Here is a 27223-nt window from a genome sequence, read left to right as displayed (position 1 = left end):
GGTCGAGAGACGCTGTCTGAAGTCCACAAATGAACAGCCAGAGCTGCCTGATGAGGCTGTAGTTGAGCCCTGCAGCGCCTCCATAACTTCATTCGCGGGCCTGGAGCCTTGCGGGTGTTCTTAGTAACACCCTTTCGAATTTCCGTTATTGCGAGTGCAATAGCTGGTGCGCGAACGACGGTTAATGGACCTTTTATCGATCACTGCGACCATAGTGCGTACCCATCACAGTCGTTGCAGCTCAGGGCAAGTGCGGTAACACTAACCGCTACATAGCTTCGAATACGACGGCCTGCGTCAGCGCCACAAAGACTTCCAATGACATTCGCAACGCGTGGAAGCTCGCACCTTCCACCGTGTCGTCGCTATGCTCACAGCTCAAGCTTATGAGTGCTTCGCTTTCGCAAATCCAACACCTCTTGCTAGAAGATACGGACGTGCTACAAAACAGACCCGATATCCTCGAGGCGTTCGACATGGCATTGACAGCGTGCTTGGTATTGTCGACATGGCTCGATGAATATATGCAGACTATCACCAAAGGAGTCCTTGACATAAATAAGGGCTCCTGGAAGATGAAATTTCAGACGCTGTGGAGTGAGCACGAGGTCGAAGAGCTGTCGCATCAGCTTCAAGTTCAACAAGGAGCAATCAGTGTAGTTGTTGGTCTGTTGCAAATGTGGGTCCCGATTCCTGAAGCAAACAAGACATCAAGCGGTTACATTGACACCTTCGTTAGGCGCTTAACGTCCGAGATTCAGCGGAAACTGCGCAAACACGAGACTTTGCTTCGGAACATTGCTCCTGATACTCAACATCTTCGCCGAGCGCATGTCATTGAATCCTCAGAATCTGTTCTGTGCACCGACGAAGCCAATGCAAGTGTGTTCAGCAAGCTCTTTGAGGCCAAGAACACCAAGGACAGGACTGCTCCAAGACTATTTGAGGCAGTCATTTTGAAATCCAGAGTCTACTCGAACGCTATGAATAAGGTACTCCGTCAATGAGAGCGGAAATGCCGGAAACCCCGGAATAATCTCATCCACTCGCTCATTCCACTGCCATCTCACACCCCACCAAACCTTCACTCTGCCTTTCTACCCGCCCTCTCCCTAATCCTCTCATCTTTCTCCCACTTCTCCACATATGTCTTCAAAGACCCCAACCACGCACGATCCCTCTTCCCCCGGCACTACGCACCCACAATCTCAGGTAAGATCCAGCATACGCCATCCTTTTCGGAGCCAATACAACTCGTCTGCGCCTTGAAGACAAGGATTGTGCTGGCCAGAATAGCATCGAAAACCTCTCGAAACATGCGATTACGTTGTGATGCACTCTCTACGCTAGCAGCACCCTAACCAGCTCTCTAGTCTTGGATTCTCGTAGCGATGTATACTTATACATACCTCTACAGTAGCTGCGTTGTAAAAGACTGGAATGGCCTAGCATGACAGTTCGAATTGCTTTCGTCAGCTCCACAATGAAACTCTAGTCTTCCCTCGAACGCCAGGACATCCAAGCAGTGTATACCATTATCTGATACCTAGATGTAAGGCACAAGGACACTATTATTGACCATTCATTCCTTTCCATCGAACAACGTATCAACGGACTTCTCACAGTGTACCATCTCCGAATTTGTCAATCGGGCTCTGACAGCCCTCCATGCTCAAGTCCGTAGTCAAAATAACGCCACAGCCCCCATCCCAAGGGTATCGTCCCAACCCACCCAAACGCCTCGTAGAAACAAAATGCTAAACACCTCCCATGCAATACCACAAAAGTGGTCCCAAGACCGAGACGCCCAAAACAACCTCAACCCCCTCGCAGCGCCTGCGGCAGCTACAGGTCCCCTAAGTTCAGCACATCGTCCAACGCGCCATCCAGCTCGCCAACATCCCCCACACTCCCTCCATTCCAGTTCGCCATCTCATCATCCCCGTCGACCTGCATCTTCTCCCATTCCCCATCGGATTTGAATTCCACCGTGATGCCCTCATCAAGCCACTTCGCCAAACCGCTCTTGTCCTGCCCAATACCGTTGATAATCCCGTTCGTTCTCTCCGTCTTCTTCTTCTGTGGGGAAGGGTAGATGTCCTCTATCCCTGGCACATCGAGGAATGTCGAGTTCGTGATGTTGCCAGCAATGATGGGTGTTTGCCCAAGATATCCATCACCGAGTTGTAGCGCCAAACGCAGGTCCTCCATGCATAGCAGTTTCCGTTTTCGTCGTTCTTCCTGCTCAACAGGCAACTCCCCCTTCGCATCCCGCACCATCTCGCCCCTTTCCGCCGCCCGTTCCTCCCGCTCAACTCTCTTCTTAAACGCACCCGTCCGCACGTACCCGTTCCCATTCACGGCGACCTTGCCGAGGAAGGAAGCTAGCGCTTCTTTGATGTAGGTCTCGGTCGCGAGGTTCATGAGGTCGGGACAGTCGGGCGTGTGGCCTTGGGGGAGACCGAATTCGTAGCAGCTGGGCAGCAGGCGGGCGGAGATGGAGGAGGATGTGGGGAACTCGTGGGTTTCGCTGAAGAGGGGGGCGGTGTAGCGTTTGCGGATCTCGAGATCCCAGTCTGGTCATACACGTAAGCAAGGTGTACTTCTGCAAAGCGAAACAGGATGTTGGATACGCTGGTGGCAGGAGATGCATATACGTACTGGTTTTGTAGCCGCCGGCTGTTCCAACAGGACCAATCTCAGGCTGTTTTCCCCTCTTCATCTCAACTAACTCGTTCACCGGGCCCATTGCGCCTGTCCCCGCGCCTAACCCGTCCTGTCCGTCTACGACCGCAGCCTCGGCAGCAGGTATAGTCTTCAACCTCTTCCTCTCGCGTCTCGACAGTTGCATGACTTCATACTTCAGTCTCTTCTCACTCTCATCCCCTTGCCCTTTGACTGTGCTACTGGAGGGCTTATCCGTGCTCGACACCCAACTCGCAATCCCTGCCTCGGGCGCATCGCGCCATATATTTGCGTAGATGGCTGCGACTAATGTGTTGTGTGCGTGTTCTAGAACGGCAGTGTTGAGGATCTTGCCCAGCTTGAAGCTCAACTCTTCCTGATTGAGGTTGCCCAGGAGGAATTGTGTGAGGCTGGTCTTGTATGTAGTCCAGTCTACATCGCTGGTTGCGCCTTTTACGGCCGAGTACAGCGGTTCGACGTCGATGCGCGGTGTGCGTGGGGCGGTGGGCTTCTTCAGTGCGAGCGGAGGGTCGAGGTCGGGGATGCTGGAGAAGGGGAGGGTGCCGGCGTTGGCCATGTTCGTGTCATTGGGCTGTATTGTCGCCATGTTGGCGGTTGGTGGGGGGATTGGGTGCGCGCAATGGCTGGATGTGTCGTCGTGGTTGTCGCGCTCAAGGACGTGTTGGCGGGCCGAAAGCGCGTGATGCTTGCGGAGAGCTGGCGGAGAGCTGGCGGCCGCGGTAGAGAGCGCGAGCGTGCTCAGGGGCTGTTGAGGGCGCTGCACAAGCGTTTGGGCACTCCAGATGGATCGCGGAGGTTAGCTGATTGGAAATATGATGAAGATCAGGCGTATCGATGGTTGTGTGGGCGTGCGCTGATGGAATCGATGTAGTAGGCGTAGGGAGGTTGCGGAGTTCACCGCCAAGCTATGGGGTACTGAACACCATCCACGGAGGTGTGGTGCGGTGTTTGACGATAGTGTTTGACGATAGTGCTTGACGATAGTGCTTGACGATAGTCATACATGGCATCAATGGCAAAATGAGCATGTTCATGGGCACACACGAGGACAACGTTGACGGAGCTCTCAGCTTGGCGGATCTGTATATAACGCTATGCTTTCATTTCAAATATGCTCAAACTACATGAATCTTTCAATATGCAGTACATGCTGCTTTTCTAACTCCTCCTTCACACCATCACATCTACGAGCTATCCCCAAACACATCTCCCAACTCCACTTTCCCCACACTCCAAATCTCCCTCTCGTCCTCCACCTCATCACTGCTCAATCCCAACCCACCACTTCCACCCTCGGCCTCTCTCTTCTCCCTCGCCTGATTCGCCAACCTCAGCGCAATCCTCTTGAAGTACTCACTCATACTCCTCTGCTGCGCAGGCGGCAAGCTCTTGCCCTTGTCCGCCATGTACTTGTCGAACACAGCGCCCTCCTCTTCGACGACAGAGAAGATAGTCAGGAACGCTGCTTCGGCGGAGAGCTTGACAGGAATGACGGGGTCGCGGACGGAGGCGAAGACGACGGGGATGAGGAGTGGGATGTGTGGGCGCACAAGCTCGTTGTGCTCGCGGGCGACAGTGCGCAGGACGACGAGAGCCAGGCGCCTGGTGTCGACGGGGTGGCCGGGCTCGACGGCGGGAGCGAGGGCTTCGAAGATGGGCTTGGTGTGCTCGAAGGTCTTGGTTGTCTTTTCGCTCAGGAGGTATTTGCCAGCTGCGAGGATGGAGTTGTCTGAGATGACGGGCTGGCTGTGGGCGATACCCTGGCAGATGACGTGCAGGGTTTCGTCGGCGAAGTTTTCTGTGAGCGCTTCTGGGGCATCCAGCAGGATGGCGTTCAGAGCGAGCAATGATGCTTTGGTGAAGTGAGTTGTCAGCACGCGCGTCTTGATCAGACTGGCAGCGCTCTCTTCTGGCAAGCAGCTGATAAGAGCGCCCAAGAGGCGGGCGTTGGTGATTGCCATGGAATCTGGGAAAGTTTTAGTCGTACGTCTAAAAATATGGTGGAGACGTCACTTACCATCCGAGTCGTCGAGATCGTTGTCGATAAGACCCAAAATGGCGTTCCTGCTGGCGTCGCTCATGTTCTTGCCAGCCTTGCTGACCACCTCGAACAGTGCCTTCAACATGGCCAGCTTAACAGCCTCATCGTTAGTCTTAGATCCAGTTACAAGCTCGGCAATAAGCGGGTCGACCCTGGGAGTCAGCTTAATCAGTGTACCTAGAGCCTTGGCTGCACGCGCTCGCAGAAGATCCGAAGATGTATCGGCGAGCGATTTCGCGAATGTGCGCTGCAGCTGAGGCAAGAACGGCTTGAGGAAGGTCGGAATCTTCTCAAGCAGGTTGTTGAGAGTAAGCAGGATAGCTGCCTTGACTTCTGTCGAGCGCTCTGTGACCACACGAATAAGGGGACCAGTAATCTGCGTGACGAACGGCTGGAGTGCCTTAGCATCGGTGCGGTCGATGATGTCTGAGATGGCCAAAGCTGCTTGTGTTCGCTGGTCCACCGAACCATTCATGAGACCCTGCAGGAAGATGGGGAGGATGGCGCTGATACCCTTTGGCAGAGAGAAACCGGGCAGGTTCGCGCCGGCAACACCGACCTGGGAAAGGGTTTGGCGAGTAGAGACGACAAGAGATTCCATCTCCTCCTTGCGCAAGCGTTTCGAGGTGAGCGTACTAAGTGCTGTCCATGCAGACTTGACGACTTCCTTATCACTGTCGTCGAATGAGATAAGCAGAGCTCGAATAAGGTCAGGGTAGTATCTAGAGAAGTCGACGTCGGTCTCGGCGAAGAACTTAACGAGGTGCATGTCTGCACGAGCACGCCTGCGTTCATCGTTGTGCTTGGACAAGGCCAGCATTACGCTCATAGCAGTGTTGAGACCATCGTACTCATCGACCGACAGTAGTACCTTGTCGAACGACGACTCCAAATCGTGTCTAAGACCCTCATCCTTGCATGTAATGACGTTGTCCATGATCGTGTTGAGGATGTTCGGTAACCTCCTGGTCATGGCCGAGCTTGCAACTTCAGCCAACGAGGCAATGGCGCGAGCGTTGAAGGCAGACATCGGCGACGTAAGGAGGGTAGGTAGGAGGTTGGGCAAGATGATGTTGGATCTTGCCTGATCTGTGAGGAGGGTGAGGAGGGCAGACAGCGCGTTCTGTGCATCGTCTTCGCTGCGGAGCAGGTTGAGCAAGTAAGGCAGAACCTGGTCGACAGCCTTCTTGCCGAATATCTGTTGGAGGGCATCAAAGGCTTCGGCGGCGGCGTCTCGTACGTCTTCATCCGAGTCCACCAATGCAGTCCTTACCACCTGGATCAGAGTCTTCTCGTAGTCTTCCAACTGCTCTGGTGTTGCAGAGGAGATAAGCTCACGAAGTGCTATGCAAATACCTTGCTTGGCATCTGTATCGGTAGAGTGTAGGCCTTCCTCGAGAGTGGGGAGTAAAGTTGCCAGCACGCCATCGCCAGACTTGCGCATGAGCTCTCCAAGAGCGTTTCCAGCAATCACCTTCTGCTCCATGTTGGAGCTGGCCAGACGGCGAATAATGAACTGAGTGAGTACGGGAATGAGCTCGCGAAGGGTACGTGGAGAGGCCACCAATGCCTTCCAGACGTTGATGGATGCGGTGCGGACAAGGCCGGATGTATCGCAGCGACAGATGTACAGTGCTGACAGAACCTTGTTGCGCTTCTCCTCTCCAAGAACCTCGAGCAGAGACTGTCCAGCCTCTTTGGCGCCTTCTTCGACATCCTCGCCCTCCTTTCCGCTGATACCAGTGAGGTTGAACAGCAAATCTCCGACCAGCTCGACGGAGCTGAGACGGATGCGGTGGCTGTCGTCTGCGAGACCTCTCTCCAATTCGGGCAGGAGCAGATCGATAGCCTTGGTGGCGAAGTTCTTGACCAGGAGACGACCAGCACGCAGAGCAGTCTCGCGGATGGACTCGACATCGTCCGCCAGTCCACCGAGGATAGGAGGAATGATCTTGCTGAGGTAGTTGGCGAAGCTGTTGCCGAAGCAAGCTGGCAGGTAAATAAAGAGCGACATGAAGCCTTCTCGTACAGATGGCTTGTTGCTCGAGACGTTCTGCAGGATACTGGGCAGAGTCTCCTCCAGACGTCCGGTACCGAGACCAGCAAGGACCTCGGACAGAGCCTGTGCTGAACCCAGACGGTCGCCAGCACCAGTATCTGACTTGAGGGTGGCCATGAGGCTGGGAATAAGGTCCGGTAGCGCATCCTCTCCAAGCTTCTCCATGAGGGAACCGAGGGCCTTCGAGGCTGTGGCACGCGTAGTAGGCACCGGGTCGACGATCGCTACACGCAGACCGGCGACAAGGATTGGCAAGTGGGCAATGAGGTCCTTTCGCTCCGTAAGGTATGCCAGACTGCCGATGATCTGCGCAGACTTGCGCTTTGTGGCAGATCGATCGCCGAGACCACGCTCGAGAATGCGGACGACAAGCGCGAGCGATGGAGCGTCGAGGAAGTGGGCAAACTGGATCTTAATGAGAGAATCAAGAGCATCGTCAGTGTGCTTAGTCGGGTCACTGAGCGCTTTGAGGAGGATGTCAACCACACTCTTGATCTCTGGGTTGCTGATGACTTCTCCAAAGCGCTTCAAGCTGCGGTTGGCTGAGGACCTGACTTCTTTGTGAGAGTCAGTCAGCACAGTCGTCAGTGGAGGGATGATGTCTGGCAGACTCAGAGCGAGCTGGTTAGGGTCAAGGTAGGCCATGGCACCCAAAGAGTCGCAAGCACCCTTCTTGCTACGCCATTGTTGCTCATCGAGACCGTCCAGAAGGATGGGCAGGATTTGCTTGACACCATACGAGCTGAGGGTGGAAAAGCACGTCTTTGCCGCGTCTAAGCAAGCATCACGAACATCTGCGCTGGTGTCGCCGAACCCAACAAGTAACTGTGGGACAAGCTGAATGACGTACGGCTCGAACAAACGTCCAAGAATGAGCGAAATAAGCTCATAAGCCAAGAAAGCACCTTGACGGGCGTTGGGGTCCTTCTTGTTCTCAACTGCACCATTGAGAGTGGACAAGATGCGGTACTCTCTGAGTACACCGAGACCCTTGCCACGGACGATACCAGCGAGACCGTAGGCAGCACCACGACGCGCGGGGTACTTCTTGGACAGGAGGAGCTGCTCCATCACCTGGTCGACGTACGCAGATGTCTCCTGCTCGGAGGTACGAACCAGTGGTGGCAGGCACTGCGCAACAGCGTATTGTACACTCTCGGATGGTACATGGAGGGCTGCAAGTAGTCGTTGTACAACCTTGGGTACGCGCTTGTCTCCTGCCTCCAAATGACGACCTAGTGCACCATAGAGGATGATGACGGCCTCGTTCACTTGGTCGTACTCGGCTGATTTCCGGTCAGGGCTCTCCAGCGCATTTTCGAACAGCTCCATCAACTGTTCGACCTTCGACTTGGCCTTGCTGGTGATGATGGATGTTGCGGCCTCAATCATCTGGTCGCGGACAGCAGCACTTCGATCACCTAGGGGCCCATTGTAGACTATGAATGTGAGGAAGTCTGATAGACTATGAGGCTTGAAGCCGGATGTCATCTCCTTGTAAGCCAGTGCGATACCGTCTCTGGCTTCCCATGGATCGCGGGTATCATTCTTACGCGGCATGCCGTACTCGTCGCGCTCCGGAAGTCGTTCCTTAGCCTTCTCGACGTATGACTCCTGGAGTTTTTGTAGCAAGTCATCAAAAACTTCTGGGAATTGCGCGACAGTCTCGCCGATGGAACGAGCAGCTGCCCGTCGAAGCTGCTTGTCGAGAGACTCCAGATAAGGCAGCATCTTTACACCAGCATCAGCACTGAGCTCAAGCTCATTCTCACTCCAAATGGTCTTTGCAAGTTCGACATTCTCCTCATCATCGTCATGAGATGCGATGAAGATCTCTTCACTGAACTTCAGATCGTTCATGTCAAGCTCTGCATCGATGGCCTGCAGTGTTGCTGTACGCACAGAAGTCTCAGGCACGATTGTCCCTCGAAGCAATGCACCCAGCTCCTCGTTAGTGATGTTAGGAGCCAGACCTCGAGCAAAGTCTGTCAGACAGTCTTTGATCATTTTGTAGTGCTGCTGGTAAGTTTGCATTGACCATACGAGAATTTCGAGTATGGCTTTGCGTGGTAATCGGGTGTCCGTACCTATAATATGTTAGCGAAGTAAGTTTGTGAGAAGTGCTCGACGTACAGGAATTGGCGTGGAAGGATAAGAACTCGAATGCTAGAATCAGCTGTTCGTCGGCCTCTTCTGGTGATTCCTTGCCGATGCCGCCCTTCTCAAGTACAAGGAAGATGAGTGGCAAGCAGTACGCAACGGACACGGAGTCGAGAGGACGTTGTTCGCTGAGGAAACGAAGTCGATACAATACTCTTGTGACGAGATCTACGTTCGTCAGCAGGAGGATCAGTGAAATATGTGATTGACGTACCGCCGAGCGGCTCTCCCTCATACTCATCGGAGAGCTGTATTGAACCAATGGTTCGCAATGTCGCGACACCGACGAATGGCCTTATGGGACCGAGACGGGTTGAGACGCGCTGTGAGCATGCGATGAAAGTCGTAGCCGGTCGGTCGCCAAGTAGAAGACCAGCACCAGCGCGGATAGAGTGGATGAGAAGATCGACAGCAGGTCCCATCCACTGCTCTGCCTCCGTAGGTGGCCCAGTGGCAAGACTTTGAATAATGCCCACACCACGTCTCATCTTCAGTTCTGTCGAAGCCACGTCTGTCCTGATGACTGACTCTTTGGCTAGCTGAGCATTGACCTTCGCCTGTTCTTCAGAGGTAAGCTTTTTGGGTTTGGCACCCTGTTTCTGAGCGAGCTGCGCCCGTAGTTCTTCCTCCCACTTCAGGGTGTCGTAATCCTTGGTGTTCTTATCGATTGTGACGGGCGCCTTCTTGGACAACACGTCGATGTATGTTGTTCCTTCAGGTGTCCTGAAAATGGCTGCTTCCTGGGGACCGACTGACTCGAGCTGCTTGGGATCGAGATCCTGACTGAACTGCTTCACTATGACCGGCAAAGCTGTCTCAGGTGCGACAAAGGCCAGATCAGTATAGGCACTGTACGCTGCTAAGCTTATCCCTGGGAACTGTTCGTTGTCCTTGTTCTGCGACTATGTCAGCAACACCTTGAGTAGGAACGGCAATGAACGCACCTCAGTAGCCTCATTGATCAAAGTCATGCATTCTTGCAGGGTTTCTTGTACAAGCTGGCCAGGATCAACGCCCATGCGAAGGCACGTATCAATCCAGGCTGTTCTTGGAATGAGTTCGCCCCTTGCCAGCACTAGCAGACTGATGGCTTGCTTGCGCAACTGATCTTGAGTGACGCTTCCCTCGAGCTTTTTCACAACATCAGGTGGCAGGCAGATGCAACCCAAGACCGCGCCAAGTTCAGTAGAACCAGACTTGGATGCGAACGCTGCGCTTTCCTTATCTTCTTGTACGCTTGACCTGTACCAGGACCAAACCCCTTGGATGATGATCTCACTGATCTTCTCTGTTGAAACTTCGAGGTACTCTTGTGCCAGAGCTAGCCTGGCAGCAGACTTTGCTCTCGACGATACGCTCTGTCCAGCAATAAAGAAAATGAACGCTTGTGCCCATGCATCCTGGACGTCTTTGGAGGTAGTCTCTTTTGTAATGAAGGGAGCAACGGCTCTCAAGGCGCGCAGTGCGATTACAACATCGTCCTCGGTGGACAACTTGGTGTATACTTTTGTGTTGAGCAGGAATGAAGGCTTCGGCTGGCTCACCAGTGATTGCGAGAGCACGTCAGACTTCTTGTAGACAGCGGCAAGCTTCTCATCTTTGGTGTTGCGGATCTTGAGAAGAAGTGCGGTGACGTAATGACCTACAGTTACCAGACCGCTTTGTGTTGCAGGAAGTGGGTTAGCATTGACTTCTTGCCAAATCTCCACAAGCTTTGGCAGTGTGCTTTGACAGAAGGCCAAGATGTCTGCCTGGGCATGCTGTGCGTCTGTAAGGTCCCACCAGATGTCTGCTGCGCGAATCGCCCAAAGACGGCGGACTGGGATACGTTTGTCTGCCATACCCTTGATGAAGGCATCTGTGACGGTCTTGTCAAGAGCTACCCCGTTAACCAGTCCATATGTGAGATGCTTGGTCATGGCGGACACTTCAGCCACTACAGCTTGCTCGCCAGGCTCCTTCAGCGCAACAGGTGCAATGCTGGCAGGGATCTTCTGAGACAGAGCCGGAGACTCCTTGAACGCTGACAGCATCTGGGCGTGTATGACTTTCTGGTCGACACCTGAAACCTTGCCCTGCTTCAAGGGATTCAGCACTTCGTCTGCGACTTTCCCAATGACGTCTTTGTTTTGTGATCTCGAAGCTAGCGCTGTGAAGGTTCGCAGGGCTCCAGCACGGATCGTGGGATTGGTTGACTTGACGTTGGAGAGCAACGGTTTCAACAAGTTGCTGATCAGGACATCTGAGAGGTCCATCGACTCAGGAAGGGCCAGTAACATTGGCGACACAATGTCGTTCAGCACAACCTCTGGGGCACGTAGAAGTGCCTTCTCGATTGTTGGTATGATTTCCTTGCGGATCTCCTCAAGTGTGGGGAAGGTGTCGAAGAAGTCGTGGAGCGCATTCGATACATGGTCAGGTAGCTGACTCCTCGAGCCAACCATTTCGCGTACGTAGAATGCGTAGTATTCTTGCTTGTGTTGCTCGAATCGCGACTTGACGTCTGATAGGCGTGATGAGACTCCAGCAATGACTCCGAGAAATACGGCGTTTCCAGCCGTGGGAGCGGCGCCCTTTGCAGTGAGACTCGACACCAGCTTGTCGAGTGCATCCTGTCCAATTTCTTTCGAGCCCAACACAGCACGCAGAGCACGCCGTGTGACAACCAGAGCAGAGTGCGAGATACGGGTAGCTCGACGATCACTGCCGGCGCCCACACACGTCTCCAGCACGCGCGCATCTGCCAATGCTAGATCCAGCCCAAACTTCGACCATCTTTCTGGCTGTTTTGCAAACTGCAGGAGCAGGATCGAGCACCATTCTACCAGCACGAATGCATTGACGTGCGCAATACCCTTCTTCTGGCACTCTTCCTTCAGAAATTTGACAATTGCGGGCAGGACAAGGTCGCCGTGTGGGCCGTTTATAAGCGACTTGAGGACTGCTTCGACGGCGCGCCGCGATTCCCTGTCGTCGTAGAGGGGATATGTTTCGAAAAGCGTTGCTAAGAGAGCTTGCAGGTCTGCAGGCACAAGGGCTATACATCGATTGCTATCAGCGCTGGTTCTATCAAATGGCTCCTCATGCCACCTACACTCGTCTGCCACCTGGTGCTCGAGCCGCCCCAGACTCTCAATTCGCAATTTTGTAGAGCTCGTCACGAGACCACGCCGCAAGACATCGCGGTCGATGGCCTGTGGTTTAACCTCCCCATTCACAGCCATGTCGTTCCTGCCACATGAGACAGCAGCGAGGGAAATGCGGGGGTTGTTGGCGGGGTGTTTGCTGTACTCGCAAAAGTTCAGATGCACGTCGGCGAATCGCGCGGGCCGAGCTCGACTCATTCAATGACATCGTGAGTGGAGCGCCCTTCCCAAGGTACTCCACTTCGACAGCAGCCCTCTGCAACCCTTCGCCGCGCCCTGGAGCATTCTGCGCCGCCCTACATGCGTCCCGTCAGCTCTTGCACCCTGTCCAATCTTGATCTCGCGAAGGATCAAGCCCCGATTTACTCCATACGGAAGCCCGCCTGAGGTCCTACCCTTTTTGGAAGTTTCACCTGTCAAACAAAATCTGAACCCATACACCACTGTCAACAATGGCGAAGAAGAAGAAGCCAGCGGGCAATCCTGCACGTGGCTTTGCCACCACTTCTGTTGCCAGCAAGCCAAAAGTCGAAAAATCTACTGTTGACGCCGCCGCTAAAGAGGTCGTGCTTGCGCCATCGAAAGATAGTTCAGTCGTCCCTCAAGCAGCTGCTCCAGCTACCAAGAAGGAGGAACCTGTGAAGCAGGAGGTCACCCAAACTCCAGAAGAACTCGAAGCTCAGCTTGAGCGCGATGAACTCCAATTGCTCGTGGAGAAGCATGCTGCCAAGGTCCGACGAGAGTCTCGCCGGCAGGTCACTAAGTTTGAGACAGATCGCAGAGTCCTTCGTGCACAGTCCCATCACATGACCGTCCATGATTGGCTTCCCAACGAGATCTTGGATACCATTATATCACTGGCCCAAACTGAATCGAACGATTCGAATCGCAGGCAAGGGCAACAGCAATCTTTGCTCAAGGTGATGTCAGAAGAGGATGCTATGTCGAAGCTTTGGACCCTCAATCTGACTTTGCGTGATCTGGGATTCTCCCATGAGCAGATCGAGCCAGTTCTGAGATGGTTGTGTGCAGACGCTGGCGGCATTGACACAACATCTACTGTCTGGGGTCTGCAAGAAGCGCTAGAATGGCTTGCACTAGACCAATGCGAAGGCAATACTTTCTCTTACGAGGACGCGAAGCCAAAACAGTCGGCCATCTCAACTCCAGATGTGTCGCGTCCTGGTAGGTAACAGCCCTCCATAACGCAAGCCACTGTCTCTTTTCGCGGCTACTATGCATTGCATCAACGCTAGAGTTAATCATGCCTTTCGTTTGCTGATATATATACTAGTCTCGCCTCTACCGGAAGCACCAGCAGCCAAGGCCAACTCTGCCCATTCCTCAGACAGTACGTCAACTAAAGCGCCAGCACCAGGACTGCCGACTCCGACCGAATCAGATCACCGCGATGTTCATGTCAGCGACATTGACAGCGACATTGACCTAGACGAACTCGTACCAACTTACCTGAAAATCAAGGGCAAACTCTACGAGATCGATCCTGAGCTCGTCGAGGTCAACCCACGAAAGAAGGGTGCAAAAGGCCAAAAGGCACCGCCAGCAAAGACAGTACAATCGCCCAAGATCCGAAAACTTCTATCACAACTGCAGCAGCTTGAGTCTGATACCTTGTTTGACGACCGCGAGGCAGAGGCACTGTGGCCCGCGAAGCGCAACGAGATTGCACAGAGCCAGGCTGCAAAGAGACAACAAGAGACAGTACAAGCAGAAGTCCCAGAGGAACGAAAGGGACATGCCACACCAGCCGTATCGGCTCCCAAAGAAGCATCTCACTCATCAACAAACGGCGGAGACGCCGATGATATTATGGCTGAGGCCGACATGCTAGGTGACATGTTCTCTGCGATCTCTGATGAGCCAGCAGCTAACGATGTCCCGACTGAGAACGCCGAATCAGGCAACATCACATTACGAGACTTTGGAAAGCAAGGCGGCTTGACTCCCCGACGCTGCCTCGAAGAAGCAGTGCGCTCCAGAGATCCAGGAGCGCGAGTTGCATACAAAATGATCTCACCTACTACGTATCGCTGTCGACATGCAGCGACTATTACATGGTCGAAGGACCTTGAGATCGAATATGATACCGACATAGCCGGAGTCAACGTCTCATTGCGTGGCATCCAGGTGAAGTTCGAAACCACGACCATTGCCGCTGTCGGTATTGATCAGAGTGAAAGCTTCATCTCTACAGTAGCCTTATTCTCGATATCTGCAGCATCGACCAAAGAAGAGAAAGTGTACCTCCGTCTTCCTCCAAACTGGAGAGATGTCTACCGCGAGTTTCTTGAACATCGTAAGGAACGCATCGACACGGACGACCGCGAAGCCGTCAAATACTACCGATCCATTGTCCAAGATCAGATAGAGAACGAGGAGTCTGATGGAGTCGTTCTGACAAACAGGTGGAAGACACGCAACCAAGCTGGTACAAGCTCCAGCCCATCCAACTCGGGCTACAATACTCCAGTTCCTGAGAACCAAGGTCTCAGGGAGCTTTGGGCACAGAAGGCATCGACTCCGTCATATCAACATATGCTTGTTGGCAGAATGAGTCTTCCAGTGTATGGTTTCAGGGAATCCATCCTGTCGACCATTGACAAGAACCAAGTCACTATCATTTGTGGTGAAACCGGTTGCGGAAAGAGCACGCAGATACCGTCTTTCATATTGGAATATCAGCTTGCCCAGGGCAAAGCCTGCAAGGTATATTGTACTGAGCCCAGGCGTATTTCGGCAATTTCGCTTGCACAACGTGTCAGTGAAGAGCTTGGAGAAGGATCGAAGGACCTTGGGTCTATGCGTTCACTCGTTGGATACGCTATTCGCTTGGAGTCGAAGACGTCAGCGCAAACTAGGCTTGTATATGCTACTGTTGGAGTAGTATTGCGTATGCTCGAAGGGCCTAAGGGGCTGGGGGAGGTCACACATCTGGTCATCGATGAGGTCCACGAGCGGAGGTATGTTGACCCTTACTTCCCTTTTGATCACTACTGACCGCAACCAGCATTGACACCGACTTCTTGCTCATCATCCTTCGTACACTCATGGATCGCCGCCCTGGGCTCAAGGTCATCCTCATGAGTGCAACTGTGGATGCAGCTCGCTTCTCACGATACCTCAACGACGCCCCAATCCTGAACGTGCCTGGACGCACATTTCCTGTACAGACGCAGTACCTGGAAGATGCCATTGAGTTGACACACTATGCCGGGTCTGCTGAGGACGCTCGAAAAAACGGTAACAGCAGCGGTGATGACGATGAAGAGATCACGTCTGAAAAGTCCGGCATCCCAAGCAAGCTCCCAGGATACAGCCCAGCTACCCGAAACGTGCTATCCACCTACGACGAGTATGCCATTGACTATGATCTCATCGTACGGTTGATTGAAGCAGTAGCATACGACCCGCAACTCAGCCGATACAGCAGTGCCGTCCTGGTCTTCCTTCCGGGTATTGCTGAAATTCGGCAGCTCAACGACATGCTTGCTGGTCACCAATCTTTCGGTTCGAACTGGCTGATCTACCCACTTCACTCCACAATCTCCAGCGAAGATCAACAGGCAGCTTTCCTCCTGCCACCGCCAGGTTGCCGCAAGATCGTAATCGCAACCAACATTGCAGAAACTGGTGTGACCATCCCAGATATCACCTGTGTCATCGACACTGGCAAGCATAAGGAGATGCGCTTCGATGAACGCCGCCAGCTGTCGCGCCTAACGCAATCTTTCATTGCTCGAGCAAACGCAAAGCAACGACGCGGTCGTGCAGGTCGTGTCCAGGAAGGACTGTGTTTCCACCTGTTTACGAAGTACCGCCATGACAACCTCATGATGGATCAGCAGACGCCTGAGATGTTGCGACTTTCGTTACAGGATCTTGTGATGCGGACAAAGATCTGCAAGCTTGGCGACATTGAGTCCACTTTGTCAGAGGCCCTGGACCCACCATCTTCCAAGAACATACGACGTGCGATTGATGCGCTGATCGAAGTCGACGCCCTCACTCCTGGTGAAGAGCTTACCCATCTGGGCCGCCAGATCGCGAAGTTGCCCCTTGACGCGCATCTCGGTAAGCTGGTGCTACTTGCCAGTATGTTCAGTTGTGTAGACGTTGCCATCACAATCGCCGCAATACTCTCATCCAAATCTCCCTTCCTAACACCGTTTGGCGCAAAGCAACGTGCCGACATAGCGCGTCTCTCCTTTAAGACCGGTGACTCCGACCTTCTCACTACCTACAACGCCTACAAGGCCTGGCGCACAGTCTGCACCACTGCCGGCCGCTCAGAAATGCAGTTCTGCCACAAGAACTTCCTCTCCCCACAAAACCTCAGCAACATCGAAGACCTGAAAGCGCAACTCCTATCCTCTCTCGTCGAGGCAGGATTCATCCAGATGTCGCCCGATGAACGCCGCACACTCAGCCGCTACCGCTCCACAACACGGAACCGCACCTTCGTCCTTGTACCACCCCAATATGACACACACTCCCCCAACGACCTGCTCGTAAACTCCGTCATCGCAACAGCATTCTACCCTAAACTGCTCACCCGCGAAGGCAAAGGTTGGCGCAACATATCCAACAACCAGACCGTCAGCCTGGCACCCACAAGCGTCAACAAGGGAACAAACACCGCCAAATTCTTGTCGTACTACCATATTATGCAATCTAGCAACAAATTCTACAACGCACATTCGACTTCGATTGCACATCCGCTGCCACTGGTGCTCATGGTGGCTGCGGATATGGACTTTAAGTTGCACGCGGGTGTGATCAGTTTCCCAGGAAATGTTGTCAGGTTTGCAGTGAGGGAGTGGAGAGCTGCCGTTGCGCTGAAGGTGTTAAGGCGCAGGGTCAAGGAGATTTTAAGCGCGAGCTGGAAGAATCCGGGACGAGTGTTGGGGGAGAGGGAGAGGGAATGGGTGGGGATCCTTGTGGGAGTTTTTGTTGAGAGGTGGGAGAAGGATGAGAGGGTTAGGGAGAGGGCTGGTGGGAAGGCGAAGTAAAGAGTCACGTTTAGAAACTTGACAATGTGATTTGGGAAGTGCATAGTTGGTCTGAATTGCTTATTGCTGCCGTTCAACCTCATTCGACTTCGCCTCCTCTTCTTCGTAATGTGCGCTCAGTATTTTCAGATGCTGTGGAATTACGCGTCCGATGTTTTTGACCTTGACGTTCCATTCAATTAAGTATATTCAGCCAAAGCAAATGCGAGATGCACGAGCCAAGCTCGTTGAGGGATCAGCGATGTCTACCACAATTGCCTCCTTATACAGTCCCCTCTCTTTTTCTTCTGCGATGTAGCAGGTCTCCGGATCAACGTCTGAATCGTAGATAAGAGCATATTCACCGGGATCAATACCAGGCTTCAATGTACTCTGGTTCCTATACGTCGAAATTGCACCGTTGTGGATGAGCATCGAAGCAAACTTGAATTGAATAACACTGACCATGCAAGCACAAAGTTTCTACGTACTCTCACTACCACGAATCGCCTGATCTGGAAGATAATTCCTTCCCCGAGGCGAACGGTGGTGAAAGCGTCGTCATCGCAATGTACGGAGACTTTACTAGTTGACTGGGTGTAGAGCGTAGAAAATACACTACCTAGCTGAAAGAAAGCATGTGCCCCGGCTCCAGTTCGCATGTAGTAGCCTGACATAATTCAGCTCCGCAACGGATCGGGCGATGGATAGACTGGCTTACTCTGATCCAGATTGTCATACCATCCTTCTTTTGGAGAACCGGCGATGAAGTAAGCCTCACGTTCACGAACCTTCAACGGAACCAACGATCACCAGTTACTGTTGCGGTATCGGTTGGTCCGTACAGTGTCTGACTATACCCCTGACCACTACCTTGGACTAGTGTGTTACAGGTCAGGTATATAGTCGTCTCCTCCTAGCTAGATAGCAATCCAGCACAGTATTCCATCGACCCGATAGTCCTACGTTATCGTTTACCGTAGCTATTAGTATTCTACAGCGGTTCACACCGCTACAGTTACCAATGGGAAAGATCAATCCAAACACGAAAGAATAGTACCAGGTGGTACAACCGTCGCCTCGATTGCGCCGGCTGTAGCTAAAGGAACTGTCGAATATAAGTATGAGGGGCCGAGTAGACTCTGGGCCATGTTTACCAGGTGAGGCAGGCCGGGACGTAGAATCCTTTTGAGAGCCATTGTTATCTTGCAAGATAGTCCCAACGACATTGTCTTGGCATTACGCGCGGTGCATCTGAAGCTTGGGAGAATTTAAAGCTGCTGCCTTGTCCATACTCGCCTGATGTGTCTCCGCTACGTCTTTCATTCTTCGGCATTTATCCGAACTGGTGGCTCCAGTTGTGTCAATCCGCTCGATTGTACAAGCTCACCCTTCCTGCCCTTATAAGTTCCTATCCGGAAGGTATTCCTCCTTTCTTGCCGTGCCAAATTAACTGCCAATAGCATTGTCACCGCATAGCGTGGTGGGTATCCGAAGCCTTGGAGGGAATCAAATTCGCCCAATCCACGGTTCCTTAGTCTGTACCATCTCCCTGTCTTTCCCTTCTTAGCCTCCTCGCCAACGAGTGACTGCAACTCACTTCCACTATTGTTCATGAATCAGTATTCCATTCGTAGAGGGGCTTAATGGTGAGCCTCACCCAAGATCGTTGTTCTGAGATGTGCAAGTCATGTATGGCCTGCTACTTCTTCCAACGCTGTTGTTGCTCTGTGACTGGTCATGAACGCTCATAGGGACGCAGTTTGGTGCCCTCACCACTGTCCGATCGCTTTTACTTGACCCCATTCGAAGTGTTGAATGTCTCTACTTCTGAGGTTTTTCTCTGTACTTCCATTCAGGTTCATCGTAGGAGGGTTGAGCCTGTGTCGAATATGGTGACGACCTTCGAGGATATTGAGCCTGAGTCGAAGCGGACGAGAATGGTTGCATCGTGGCGGGGAAGTACCATTCAGGTTCATCGTAGGAGGGTTGAGCCTGTGTCGAATATGGTGACGACCCTTGAGGATATTGAGCCTGAGTCGAAGCGGACGAGAATGGTTGCATCGTGGCGGGGAAGTAATCGAAGTGTTGAGTGTACTTGCCCGGCTGTCGATATGCCTCCTGTGGCTCGATGGTTGGTTCATCCTCAAACTCGTTATCAGGTTCGAATCCCTCACTCTGCTCCTCCTTGAAGTACTTCATGAGTCGCGACCTATCTGTTGCAGCAATCATGCCGATATCTCTCACTTTGACATTCCACTCGATCGAGTAGATTTTGCCGAGTCGCACCCTGGAGGCAGGATCCATTTTCTCTTTCGGGTCTGTTGGGTCAACTCTGAGAGGGTCCTTGGTCAGGCCCCGTTCATGTTCTCCAGGGTATGGTGCTGGTTGGCTTCCGTTGAGGTAGACAATGGCGTGTTCTGAGGCCCTGACGCCCCATTTAGTAGCCCCTCTGCCACCATATGTAGAGATCGCGCTAGGACTCATTAACGACGGTGGGCAATTATGCTATCGGTTGGCACTTACCATGCATGGACATAGTGCGATTGCCTGTTCACTCGAACGACAACGAATCGTCTTATCTGCGAAAAAACTCTCTCTCCAAATCTTCCTATAGTAATAGCAGTATTGTCTGTCACAGCACTGTTGCGGAGTGCTGTCTCGTTTGCTGCTTCGGCCCACAACATGGCGAATACACGCCCTGTCTTGAAGAAGTCATGTGCTTCTCTTCTAGTTCGTACCCGATAACCTTGGAGTGCTTAGTAAGTTTTGTCTGGCCAATGTATGCAGCATCGCTAGGCTTACTGCTGTCGAGTGGTTCATACCACCCTTTATCCGGTGTTCCTGTGAAGCGCAGCGACCTCCTGATGTCGAGAGGAGCTGACCTCGATAAGCTAATGCACATAATATCCTTCCTTTTCACGACTCACCTGAAGGAGCCATATTAGGGTCGACAATCGTGTCAAAGGAGGCTGACCTCGATAAGCTAATGTAAACAACCATCCATATTTATCACGACTCACCTGAACGGGCTATGTTGAGATCCCCCAGTTGTTGTGCCGAATTAGTCTTGCCTGAATCTTGAGACCCTTGAGCTTCCTGGGCCCATTCATACCGAGTTTCGCCTGTGACATTAGCAAGGAACCTAATGCATTTTTTGTAGTACTATTTTACCTTTGTGATCATCTGTGATCATACGGTAGTACCTCTGATATACTGGGCTCCATATCCAATCTGAGGATGAGGATGAACCGGGTCGAAGAGAAGTCGTTGTGGGGACAACAACGTCGCGTTCTTGCGTGCTCGAGCTTGATGAAGATATCGATGCAGAGGCAGGTTTGTAAGGTGGGGGCGGTGCCGCACCACCACGAGGCTGCTTGGTCCTTGTTACTTCACCGGCACCATTTCTGATCCCTTCACCTTCAGAAGCGGACGGCAAGTTCTGACTATAATTTGGTTCCGTAGGAAGTTGTTGTCCGATATCAGCATGACGGACGTATCGCTCTTTTTCAGAAGAGCCATGCGGAGGAGGACCGGACTCTGTATCCTCTGGCGGTGGGAAAGGTTGCTCAGGGTTCGGCTGCGCAGGTTGTTTGCCTCTTGCTCTATGACATGCTATTAGCTGGGTAATACAAGATGACACATGTGGACAGACCTAGAACTTCTTGCATTTTCAGTTGAGTCTGTATACTCTGGGGTCCACTCGAAGATCGGTTGATTTGCTTCATCGCTGTGAACGCATCTGTAGTATCGTTGATGGTCATCTGACCATGTCCACTGCGAGCTTTGACTTGACGACATTCTTGGGAGGGTTCTCTGGTTCGAGATAAACACCGGGCTGAGAATGCTCAGGGTGGGTTGGGCATTTAAGTGTTGTGCAGTCAATACTCAGCTCCATGGTGGCAGTGCCTCTCCATAAGAGGCAGTGTTCTTGCGAGCAGAAGGCACAAGGCTGAGAAAAACGTGATATTCAAGTTGATGATTGACCAATCTCGATCTGACATGTTTGTTTCTGCGTCCGGTGCGTAGGGATGTGCATGAGGTGGGGCGCTAGACTGCGGGGCTGTCCGTGCTTTCCTCGCGAACCGCAAGCCATCGAAGATCTGCACATCTGCTCTCACTTCAACAATGTTAATCTGGTTCCCAGCTTTCGTTTGCTCCCTGTTCCTCATCGCCTGTTCTGAAGATTTACTATGTTTGCCCTATTAGCTATCAACAGCTACCACAATCATGCGTCTTTCTCAATAAACACTTTCGCGCGTATGAACGTGTCTTGCAACGGAATCTTGGGCAGTACCGCGCGAGTTCGCATGTCAACTCAGGGTTTCTAGAAAGGACATGATTGAAAGTTATAATTTGAGCTATATGACGTATTTACGTAAGAAACATAACTCAGATACTCTGACAAGAAGATAGGCGAACCTATGGAAAAGCTGCACGTAGTTGTCGATAACTACGAGTAGAGCGTAGGGCGGCCGTTAATATGTTACGCGTAAAGCAAACGTTTTAGAGATGGAACGTTGTATCAGTCTGATATGAAAACGTATACGAGCCTGACGGTCCCTCTACTGTACCTCACGATCCTCGTCTTCGTAGTACCGAAGAAGCTTGGGCATGTCCGAGCTCACCACCGTACCAATATCCTTCACCTTGACGTTCCACTCGATAGCGTACGCCTTGCCGAATCGAATGCGGGACGCCGATGTCAGATACGAACTGTCATCTGCTGGGTACGGTGGGGTGACTTCGATAGGGTCCTTGTACAGACCTTTCTCGTATTCACCCGGAAGATAACAAGCGTTCGGATCAACGTTCGAGTTGAAGATGACTGCATGTTCGCCAGGATTGCAGCCGCGCTTCAGGGTGCCGCGTCCTCCATATGTGGCAATGGCGCTATGCGTTGTCAGTCCGGTGCTCGAGACATGTTCAGCGACGAGGCTTACTCACAGAGCGTAGACAAAGTTTTTCCGAACAGAAACAACGACAAAGCGTCTGATCTGAGTGTACACTGACTGCCCAAACTTTACTGTAGTGTAGGCATCATTCCAGGGATCCGGCTGTGCAGTCTCGCCCGTAGGTTCTGTGTACAGTGTGGCGAACACTCTTCCTTTTTTGAAGAACTGCCGAGCCTCGGCTCCGGTGCGCATACGATAGCCTTAATGCATTAGTATTGGGTGACCCGATTCCAGGATGAGCTCACTTTGATCGAGACCATCATACCAGCCCTTGTCCGGCGTGCCAGCGATAAAGTTCCGCAGGGTTGCCCTGGTTTCCCACGGCACTGAAATGTACCATTTAGCAGTCGTCGATACATGGGTCTATGATCTTCATCATACCGGGTGCAGGCGGACTGATATCTCCGTCTGCTACAGAATCTGTTCGAGCGACCGAAGGCGCGGCTTGAGGGGTTGCAATTTGCGATGCTGCTGCTTGAGGAGCTGAGGCTGGAGGAGCTGCAGAGACACTCGAAGCCCACGTGTAGATGTACTGTCCTACGCAAACTCTGGTCAGCATGCCCACTGACGCTTGAAAGCTCGACCCAGGCTTACCATTACTGTCTTGCGAAACATAGTAGTGGTCGTTGTGCTCTGGACTCCAGGTCCACTGTGGCTGGTTGTTGGACATTCTAAGGTACAGTATTCAATATCACATGTGCTGGCCCTGTGATCGACTGTCCTCTTATATCTCTCCACATTGCCGAGATGAGGCTCTGCTCTCGATCGTGATTCACCCTCGAGATGGCGGGGTGCGCGCCATATCTCATGCAGCTTCATGTTTGTCAAGCAGCTTCTCCGCTTCTCTGGAGGACTGGCAGTGCTGTATGTGTGCCATGTGCCAATCGCGGCACAACTGAACGCGCATGGGAGCATGCAAGGTGGGACAAGGCGTGTCTTAGCTTGGTGCGACGCTAAGACAAGGGGAATGCCTAATTCAAACAAGGCAACGCGCCGTGCCGCGTTTCCAGTGGCTTGGTTACCGAGTCAGCCGACATTTCTCAATGACTCTTGTACGCCCATCGGTGCGATTGCAAGGATGGATTCGCGAGGGTGGCTGTATACTTCTGCCGTTATGATTGCTTGAGACAGCCATGCATCATCTAGCTCCGCTCTGGTCATGAACTTGTCACGCACTATCCTGCACAAAAGCACAACTTACCTGTTGACAGTGTTGTCTTACATCTGCCTCTCGGACTAGAACACGTGTGGACATTACCTTTGGTCGGAGATGAACTTGCTCTAGCAGCCTCGTTAAGGTTCCCAAGGCTTCTCAGCTAAACACCTATCACCTCAGTCTATTTAACGTTCCAGGTCCTTGCTTGAAACTATCCTGTGGCCGCAGTGGACTATTCTCCTGTGAAGATGAGCAGCTCGACCATCGGTCCATCAGAATACTCTTCTGGCGATGTCGGACCATGCTCTTCTCAACAACGACACAGCACGGCAACAGCCTCGTCTCGGGAAGTTACATCCTGCAAAATCCAGCTACAGTCTTGAGGATGTTCGAAACGCGCTTCAACATGTCATGGACATGCAAGAAAAGCTTGCCAAATCCAGAGAAGGGCTGGTCATAGAACGCGAGAGGATACGAACATTTGGTAGTAGGGTACGCAAGAAACGTGTGGAGGCCGGCGATACAGAGGCTACATTCATGAGCAGTCTACGCAGTTTCATCAACGATGTCCACAATAAGGTCCCCATGGAGTTGCCCAAATCGCTGTTCGATGCTTACAACAAAGTGGAAAGGATACGCAACGAGCTTGGAGCCTTAGAAGAGGAGTTTTTACAAGCAGAACGCAACCTAGCCGGCGCTGAATGGACGTTCATGGACAAGGAAAATGATTTTTATCAGTTTGAACTGCTGGATGCTCTCGAAGAGGCCTTACCTGAAAGCAACCTGGACCCGTGTGGCGACGATGAGCAAGAAGTCAAGCATACTATGACTGTCTCTCCGGAGCTTTTATCGCCTACGGCACCGCCAGTGCCTTCGCCTCCCCATGCCGAATTGGCGTCTACGAAAAATCTAAATGACCTCCTACTTGAGCATTTACTGCCACCATCATCGCCACCAGAAACGTCTTTTCATCCGGCCACGATAGACTTACAAGTGGCTCGATTGCTGTCAGCACCTAGTTCTCCTCCTCCACCGGCGCCACCACCACCACCACATGTGGTATTACAACCTCCTTACCCAGAGCCTTGCACACCGCAGAGCTCAGACGACCGGGACCATGACATTGTAACGGCAGAGCTTGAAATACTTCGAAGGACTTTCGCCTCATTACGACAATCGCGCGCGGACCAAATACACAGAATGGACGACGATTATGTTCTGGCAGACGAAATACCTGGAATCTCTACACGGGATATGATGGATGAGATTGAGGAGAGACCATACTTTGATATGTTACAACAAATATCTTGTCACGAGGTTGAGGCCCAGCGGCTTGAGCACAAGGCTATGTTTCGTGAAATGCAAATTGGCCTTGCTATACCCAGACGCTGTTCGGATCCAATTCACTCTGCAAATGCTGCACCCACGCCATCAATTTTCATGGACAAAGCGCTCACTGAAACCGCACTTCCGATGCTTTCCAACGACCCAGAGATCAAGAATCGTTTGCGAGCATGGCTTTTCGCAAGGCTCAAAGAAGACCCGCTACAAAGGACGATGTACCGAAACATACTCGTACACCACGGGTTGGAGAGTCCCATCGACGAGACCTGGGAAGAAAGAGCCTCTCACTACTGGGATATCGACAATGCAAGCGAATACGAGACGCAGTTTGACGATGATGACGGTGATGGCGACGGTGACGGCAACATATTGACACGCGCTACGTCTCACGAGTCAGGTGTTGACGAAAGCTCAATGCCGTTCACGGAGTTCGAGGGATACCAACCTCATCTCTTAGGTACCCCCCACCACCTGGCTGTGAAAAATCACGGTGGATCGAACATCACACAACCTAGATCAATGTTGTTGCCGTCACCGACGAGATTATCGAGCCCTCTGCACCCTTCCTCGGCGCTGGCTAGCCACGCCAATTTGACTGGCGCCCACGTATTCAGCGCGAGTACCTCAAACCGTAACGAAGAGTATTCAGTGAATCTGGTCGGCAAACAGCACCCAAAATCTGATGCAGAGAGCAGTCAGCATTTAGAGCAGGATGGCGTAACGCAAGGTTTGCCAGACAAGACAAAACCAGAAGATGAGTGCAAGGCGGAAGATGCTTTTGATCGTAGTATTGGGCACAAGAGGGATACTACGCGTGATATCTTATGCCAGCGTCATCAGCAGCTAGAAGATCGTCTTCTCGACCAGCAGGCACAACCAAAGTCTTCCTCGGGAATCGATATTCCCACCATTGTGACCACAGATGCGGATGAAGGCTTAGCGAAGCCAAACAACATCGAACTCTCAGATGGTCAGCCGCAAACGGCAACTGCGCAGCTGCAAGAAAAACGCAATCAAACACTGGGCAATCTGTCTTGCAAAAGCCCGTGGTCTCAGTTGGCTATGATCAACATCAAGCAAACATCGAGACCAAAGTCCGAGTACGGAGAAGAGAAACTAGCACAAGGGCGCCGTGAACGATTGAGCGATATCCTTTCGAATTTCCGTCATCATAGTCGCACCCACAGTGCCTCCCACGTTTTCGGAAGCCGCGATACAAATTACGACATAGGGAGAAAGTGGAGAGACTGATGGGCTACTTCACATCGAATGCTGATGGAAATTGAAGCAACTCAAATGTGTTTGTTCCCAGCCATCATTTTCTCAAGGCTGCAGTATTTTGTTCAGCGAGGCTGGACAAATTGTTCTTGTAAGATGTCACGCGAAACTCTGGGTCTTAAAGAAGGGTTCGTAGGTCACTCTACAGTACGTGTATTTAGCGCCGCGATGACTCAGTTCCTGCCAATTTCGAACACAACAATTATTGCACGTTACGCACCGACTGTACAGCACTAAGAATTAAAGTCAATTGCAACACTATTATCACAATGATGCGAGCCTGCATGGTCAGGCTAGACGAGCTGAACGGCCCCCAGATGCATGCAAGTCTTAGCCTGACGACTAAGCGCCACGTTGTCACCAATCAAGCCACTTGTTTTTGTTATGCGTCTCTTATGCCCAGCTCATCAGACATGATCTCTGTGGAGATTTCGACCCGGCTTACCTCTCGAGCAAATGAGCTCATTCGATACAATTTGAGACTCACAAAGTTTGAGAACCAGAGTCCTTGCATAAACCTCTCATCACTTCGCCAAGCATGCAACGTTTCACCGTTTGCTGTAGACTCGCAACCTGGTTATCTCTAGGGACAGACAAAGCAGGCAAAAGTCACGAGCAAGCGCAGCTAGGCACTCGCCTTGGGGTGTCACTTGATCTATTTGCCCTCTGTGATTGGAACGGACCTGCAGGGCGACGTATCGATTTCGGGTCGAACAAAGGCAATTGGCATGTTGCTTCGGTAAGTCGCAGCAACGGGAGTACGGGGGCGCCCTTTACCACTTGATGGCTTGATTGGGCATCAAGGTGCGCTTAAACTTGAAAGTGACCATGTATCACAGTCAAAGCGCAAGGCAAATGATACATTCCTTTATCCATTGAATAGAATGTGTCGCTTGCCGCACGGTTCTCGTGCAGGAACACCGTGCTGCGGCCCGGACCCATAACTGGTCCGGACCCGCAGTCCAGCTGCATAACGCCAACGCGCCTACCGTGCTGTACACTGCTTACTGTTTCGGGATCCTGAAAGCTAAGTCTGCGTGTCTGACGATACTCGTGGATTATACGCGGTGACTTGTACACTCAGAGTTGGCGCGTGACAGCAAGTGCAGCTGCGATTCGCCCTGTCCATGTTGGTGTGCCTCACAGCTGAGTTTCATGTACAGATTATCCGATGTCACGGCTGATATTCTGTCATCCTGATTTACGCCTTCTCAATCAAGATAAGCAGCCTTGACCCTACTCGTCGGTAATTCGTTTCGCAGATGAACCAGCTTATCGCCGATATGAAGCAACGTGCGCGGCCATGGAGTGGTTCAGCCAAACCCTGCGTATTGCTAAGACTCGAAGTGACGTGTTTAATCTGGTCAGC

At 52.2% G+C, this 27223-nt stretch overlaps 8 protein-coding genes across 8 annotated transcripts; 3 read left to right on the top strand and 5 right to left on the bottom strand.

The window, feature by feature from the left end:
• Positions 1–208: 208 nt before the first annotated feature.
• Positions 209–1293, top strand: BU25DRAFT_122996 (uncharacterized protein). Its single transcript, XM_033700452.1, has 3 exons — positions 209–214; positions 277–679; positions 740–1293. Exons 2-3 carry the CDS (start codon positions 387–389, stop codon positions 1005–1007), a joined length of 561 nt encoding a protein of 186 aa, XP_033559307.1. The 5' UTR covers positions 209–214; positions 277–386; the 3' UTR covers positions 1008–1293.
• Positions 1294–1531: 238 nt separating this feature from the next.
• Positions 1532–3580, bottom strand: BU25DRAFT_397643 (uncharacterized protein). The gene is made up of 2 exons (XM_033704881.1): positions 2662–3580; positions 1532–2576 (listed from the first exon to the last, which is right to left on the bottom strand). Exons 1-2 carry the CDS (start codon positions 3290–3292, stop codon positions 1846–1848), a joined length of 1362 nt encoding a protein of 453 aa, XP_033559306.1. The 5' UTR covers positions 3293–3580; the 3' UTR covers positions 1532–1845.
• A 254-nt stretch (positions 3581–3834) lies between these two features.
• BU25DRAFT_493101 (ARM repeat-containing protein) lies at positions 3835–12224 on the bottom strand. The gene is made up of 6 exons (XM_033711694.1): positions 12061–12224; positions 9911–12003; positions 9181–9862; positions 8940–9134; positions 4724–8893; positions 3835–4672 (listed from the first exon to the last, which is right to left on the bottom strand). Exons 1-6 carry the CDS (start codon positions 12188–12190, stop codon positions 3891–3893), a joined length of 8052 nt encoding a protein of 2683 aa, XP_033559305.1. The 5' UTR covers positions 12191–12224; the 3' UTR covers positions 3835–3890.
• Positions 12225–12360: 136 nt separating this feature from the next.
• BU25DRAFT_441568 (P-loop containing nucleoside triphosphate hydrolase protein) lies at positions 12361–17142 on the top strand (the record flags this gene model as incomplete). The annotated part of the gene is made up of 6 exons (XM_033709237.1): positions 12361–13297; positions 13407–14695; positions 14738–14861; positions 14901–15007; positions 15044–15093; positions 15141–17142. Exons 1-6 carry the CDS (start codon positions 12565–12567, stop codon positions 17140–17142), a joined length of 4305 nt encoding a protein of 1434 aa, XP_033559304.1. The 5' UTR covers positions 12361–12564.
• Positions 17143–18945: 1803 nt separating this feature from the next.
• On the bottom strand, positions 18946–19808 carry BU25DRAFT_346542 (uncharacterized protein; the record flags this gene model as incomplete). The annotated part of the gene is made up of 2 exons (XM_033703105.1): positions 18946–19597; positions 19648–19808. The coding sequence occupies 2 exons, from the start codon at positions 19806–19808 to the stop codon at positions 18946–18948; spliced, it is 813 nt and encodes a 270-aa protein (XP_033559303.1).
• A 116-nt stretch (positions 19809–19924) lies between these two features.
• BU25DRAFT_122979 (uncharacterized protein) lies at positions 19925–21087 on the bottom strand. Its single transcript, XM_033700451.1, has 4 exons — positions 20777–21087; positions 20296–20726; positions 20145–20246; positions 19925–20093 (listed from the first exon to the last, which is right to left on the bottom strand). Exons 1-4 carry the CDS (start codon positions 20920–20922, stop codon positions 20041–20043), a joined length of 732 nt encoding a protein of 243 aa, XP_033559302.1. The 5' UTR covers positions 20923–21087; the 3' UTR covers positions 19925–20040.
• A 380-nt stretch (positions 21088–21467) lies between these two features.
• On the bottom strand, positions 21468–22953 carry BU25DRAFT_412909 (uncharacterized protein). The gene is made up of 5 exons (XM_033706909.1): positions 22671–22953; positions 22458–22613; positions 22322–22402; positions 22069–22276; positions 21468–22014 (listed from the first exon to the last, which is right to left on the bottom strand). Exons 1-5 carry the CDS (start codon positions 22744–22746, stop codon positions 21687–21689), a joined length of 849 nt encoding a protein of 282 aa, XP_033559301.1. The 5' UTR covers positions 22747–22953; the 3' UTR covers positions 21468–21686.
• Positions 22954–23192: 239 nt separating this feature from the next.
• Positions 23193–26043, top strand: BU25DRAFT_412908 (uncharacterized protein). The gene has a single exon (XM_033706908.1). The coding sequence runs from the start codon at positions 23524–23526 to the stop codon at positions 25825–25827; it is 2304 nt and encodes a 767-aa protein (XP_033559300.1). The 5' UTR covers positions 23193–23523; the 3' UTR covers positions 25828–26043.
• Positions 26044–27223: the final 1180 nt, after the last annotated feature.

This window comes from Macroventuria anomochaeta, assembly GCF_010093625.1.
Source record: "Macroventuria anomochaeta strain CBS 525.71 unplaced genomic scaffold BU25scaffold_27, whole genome shotgun sequence".
In the NCBI taxonomy this organism is placed as follows: Eukaryota; Fungi; Ascomycota; class Dothideomycetes; order Pleosporales; family Didymellaceae; genus Macroventuria; species Macroventuria anomochaeta.
Note: the sequence above shows the minus strand (reverse complement) of the source record. Positions and strands in the feature narration are given on the sequence as shown.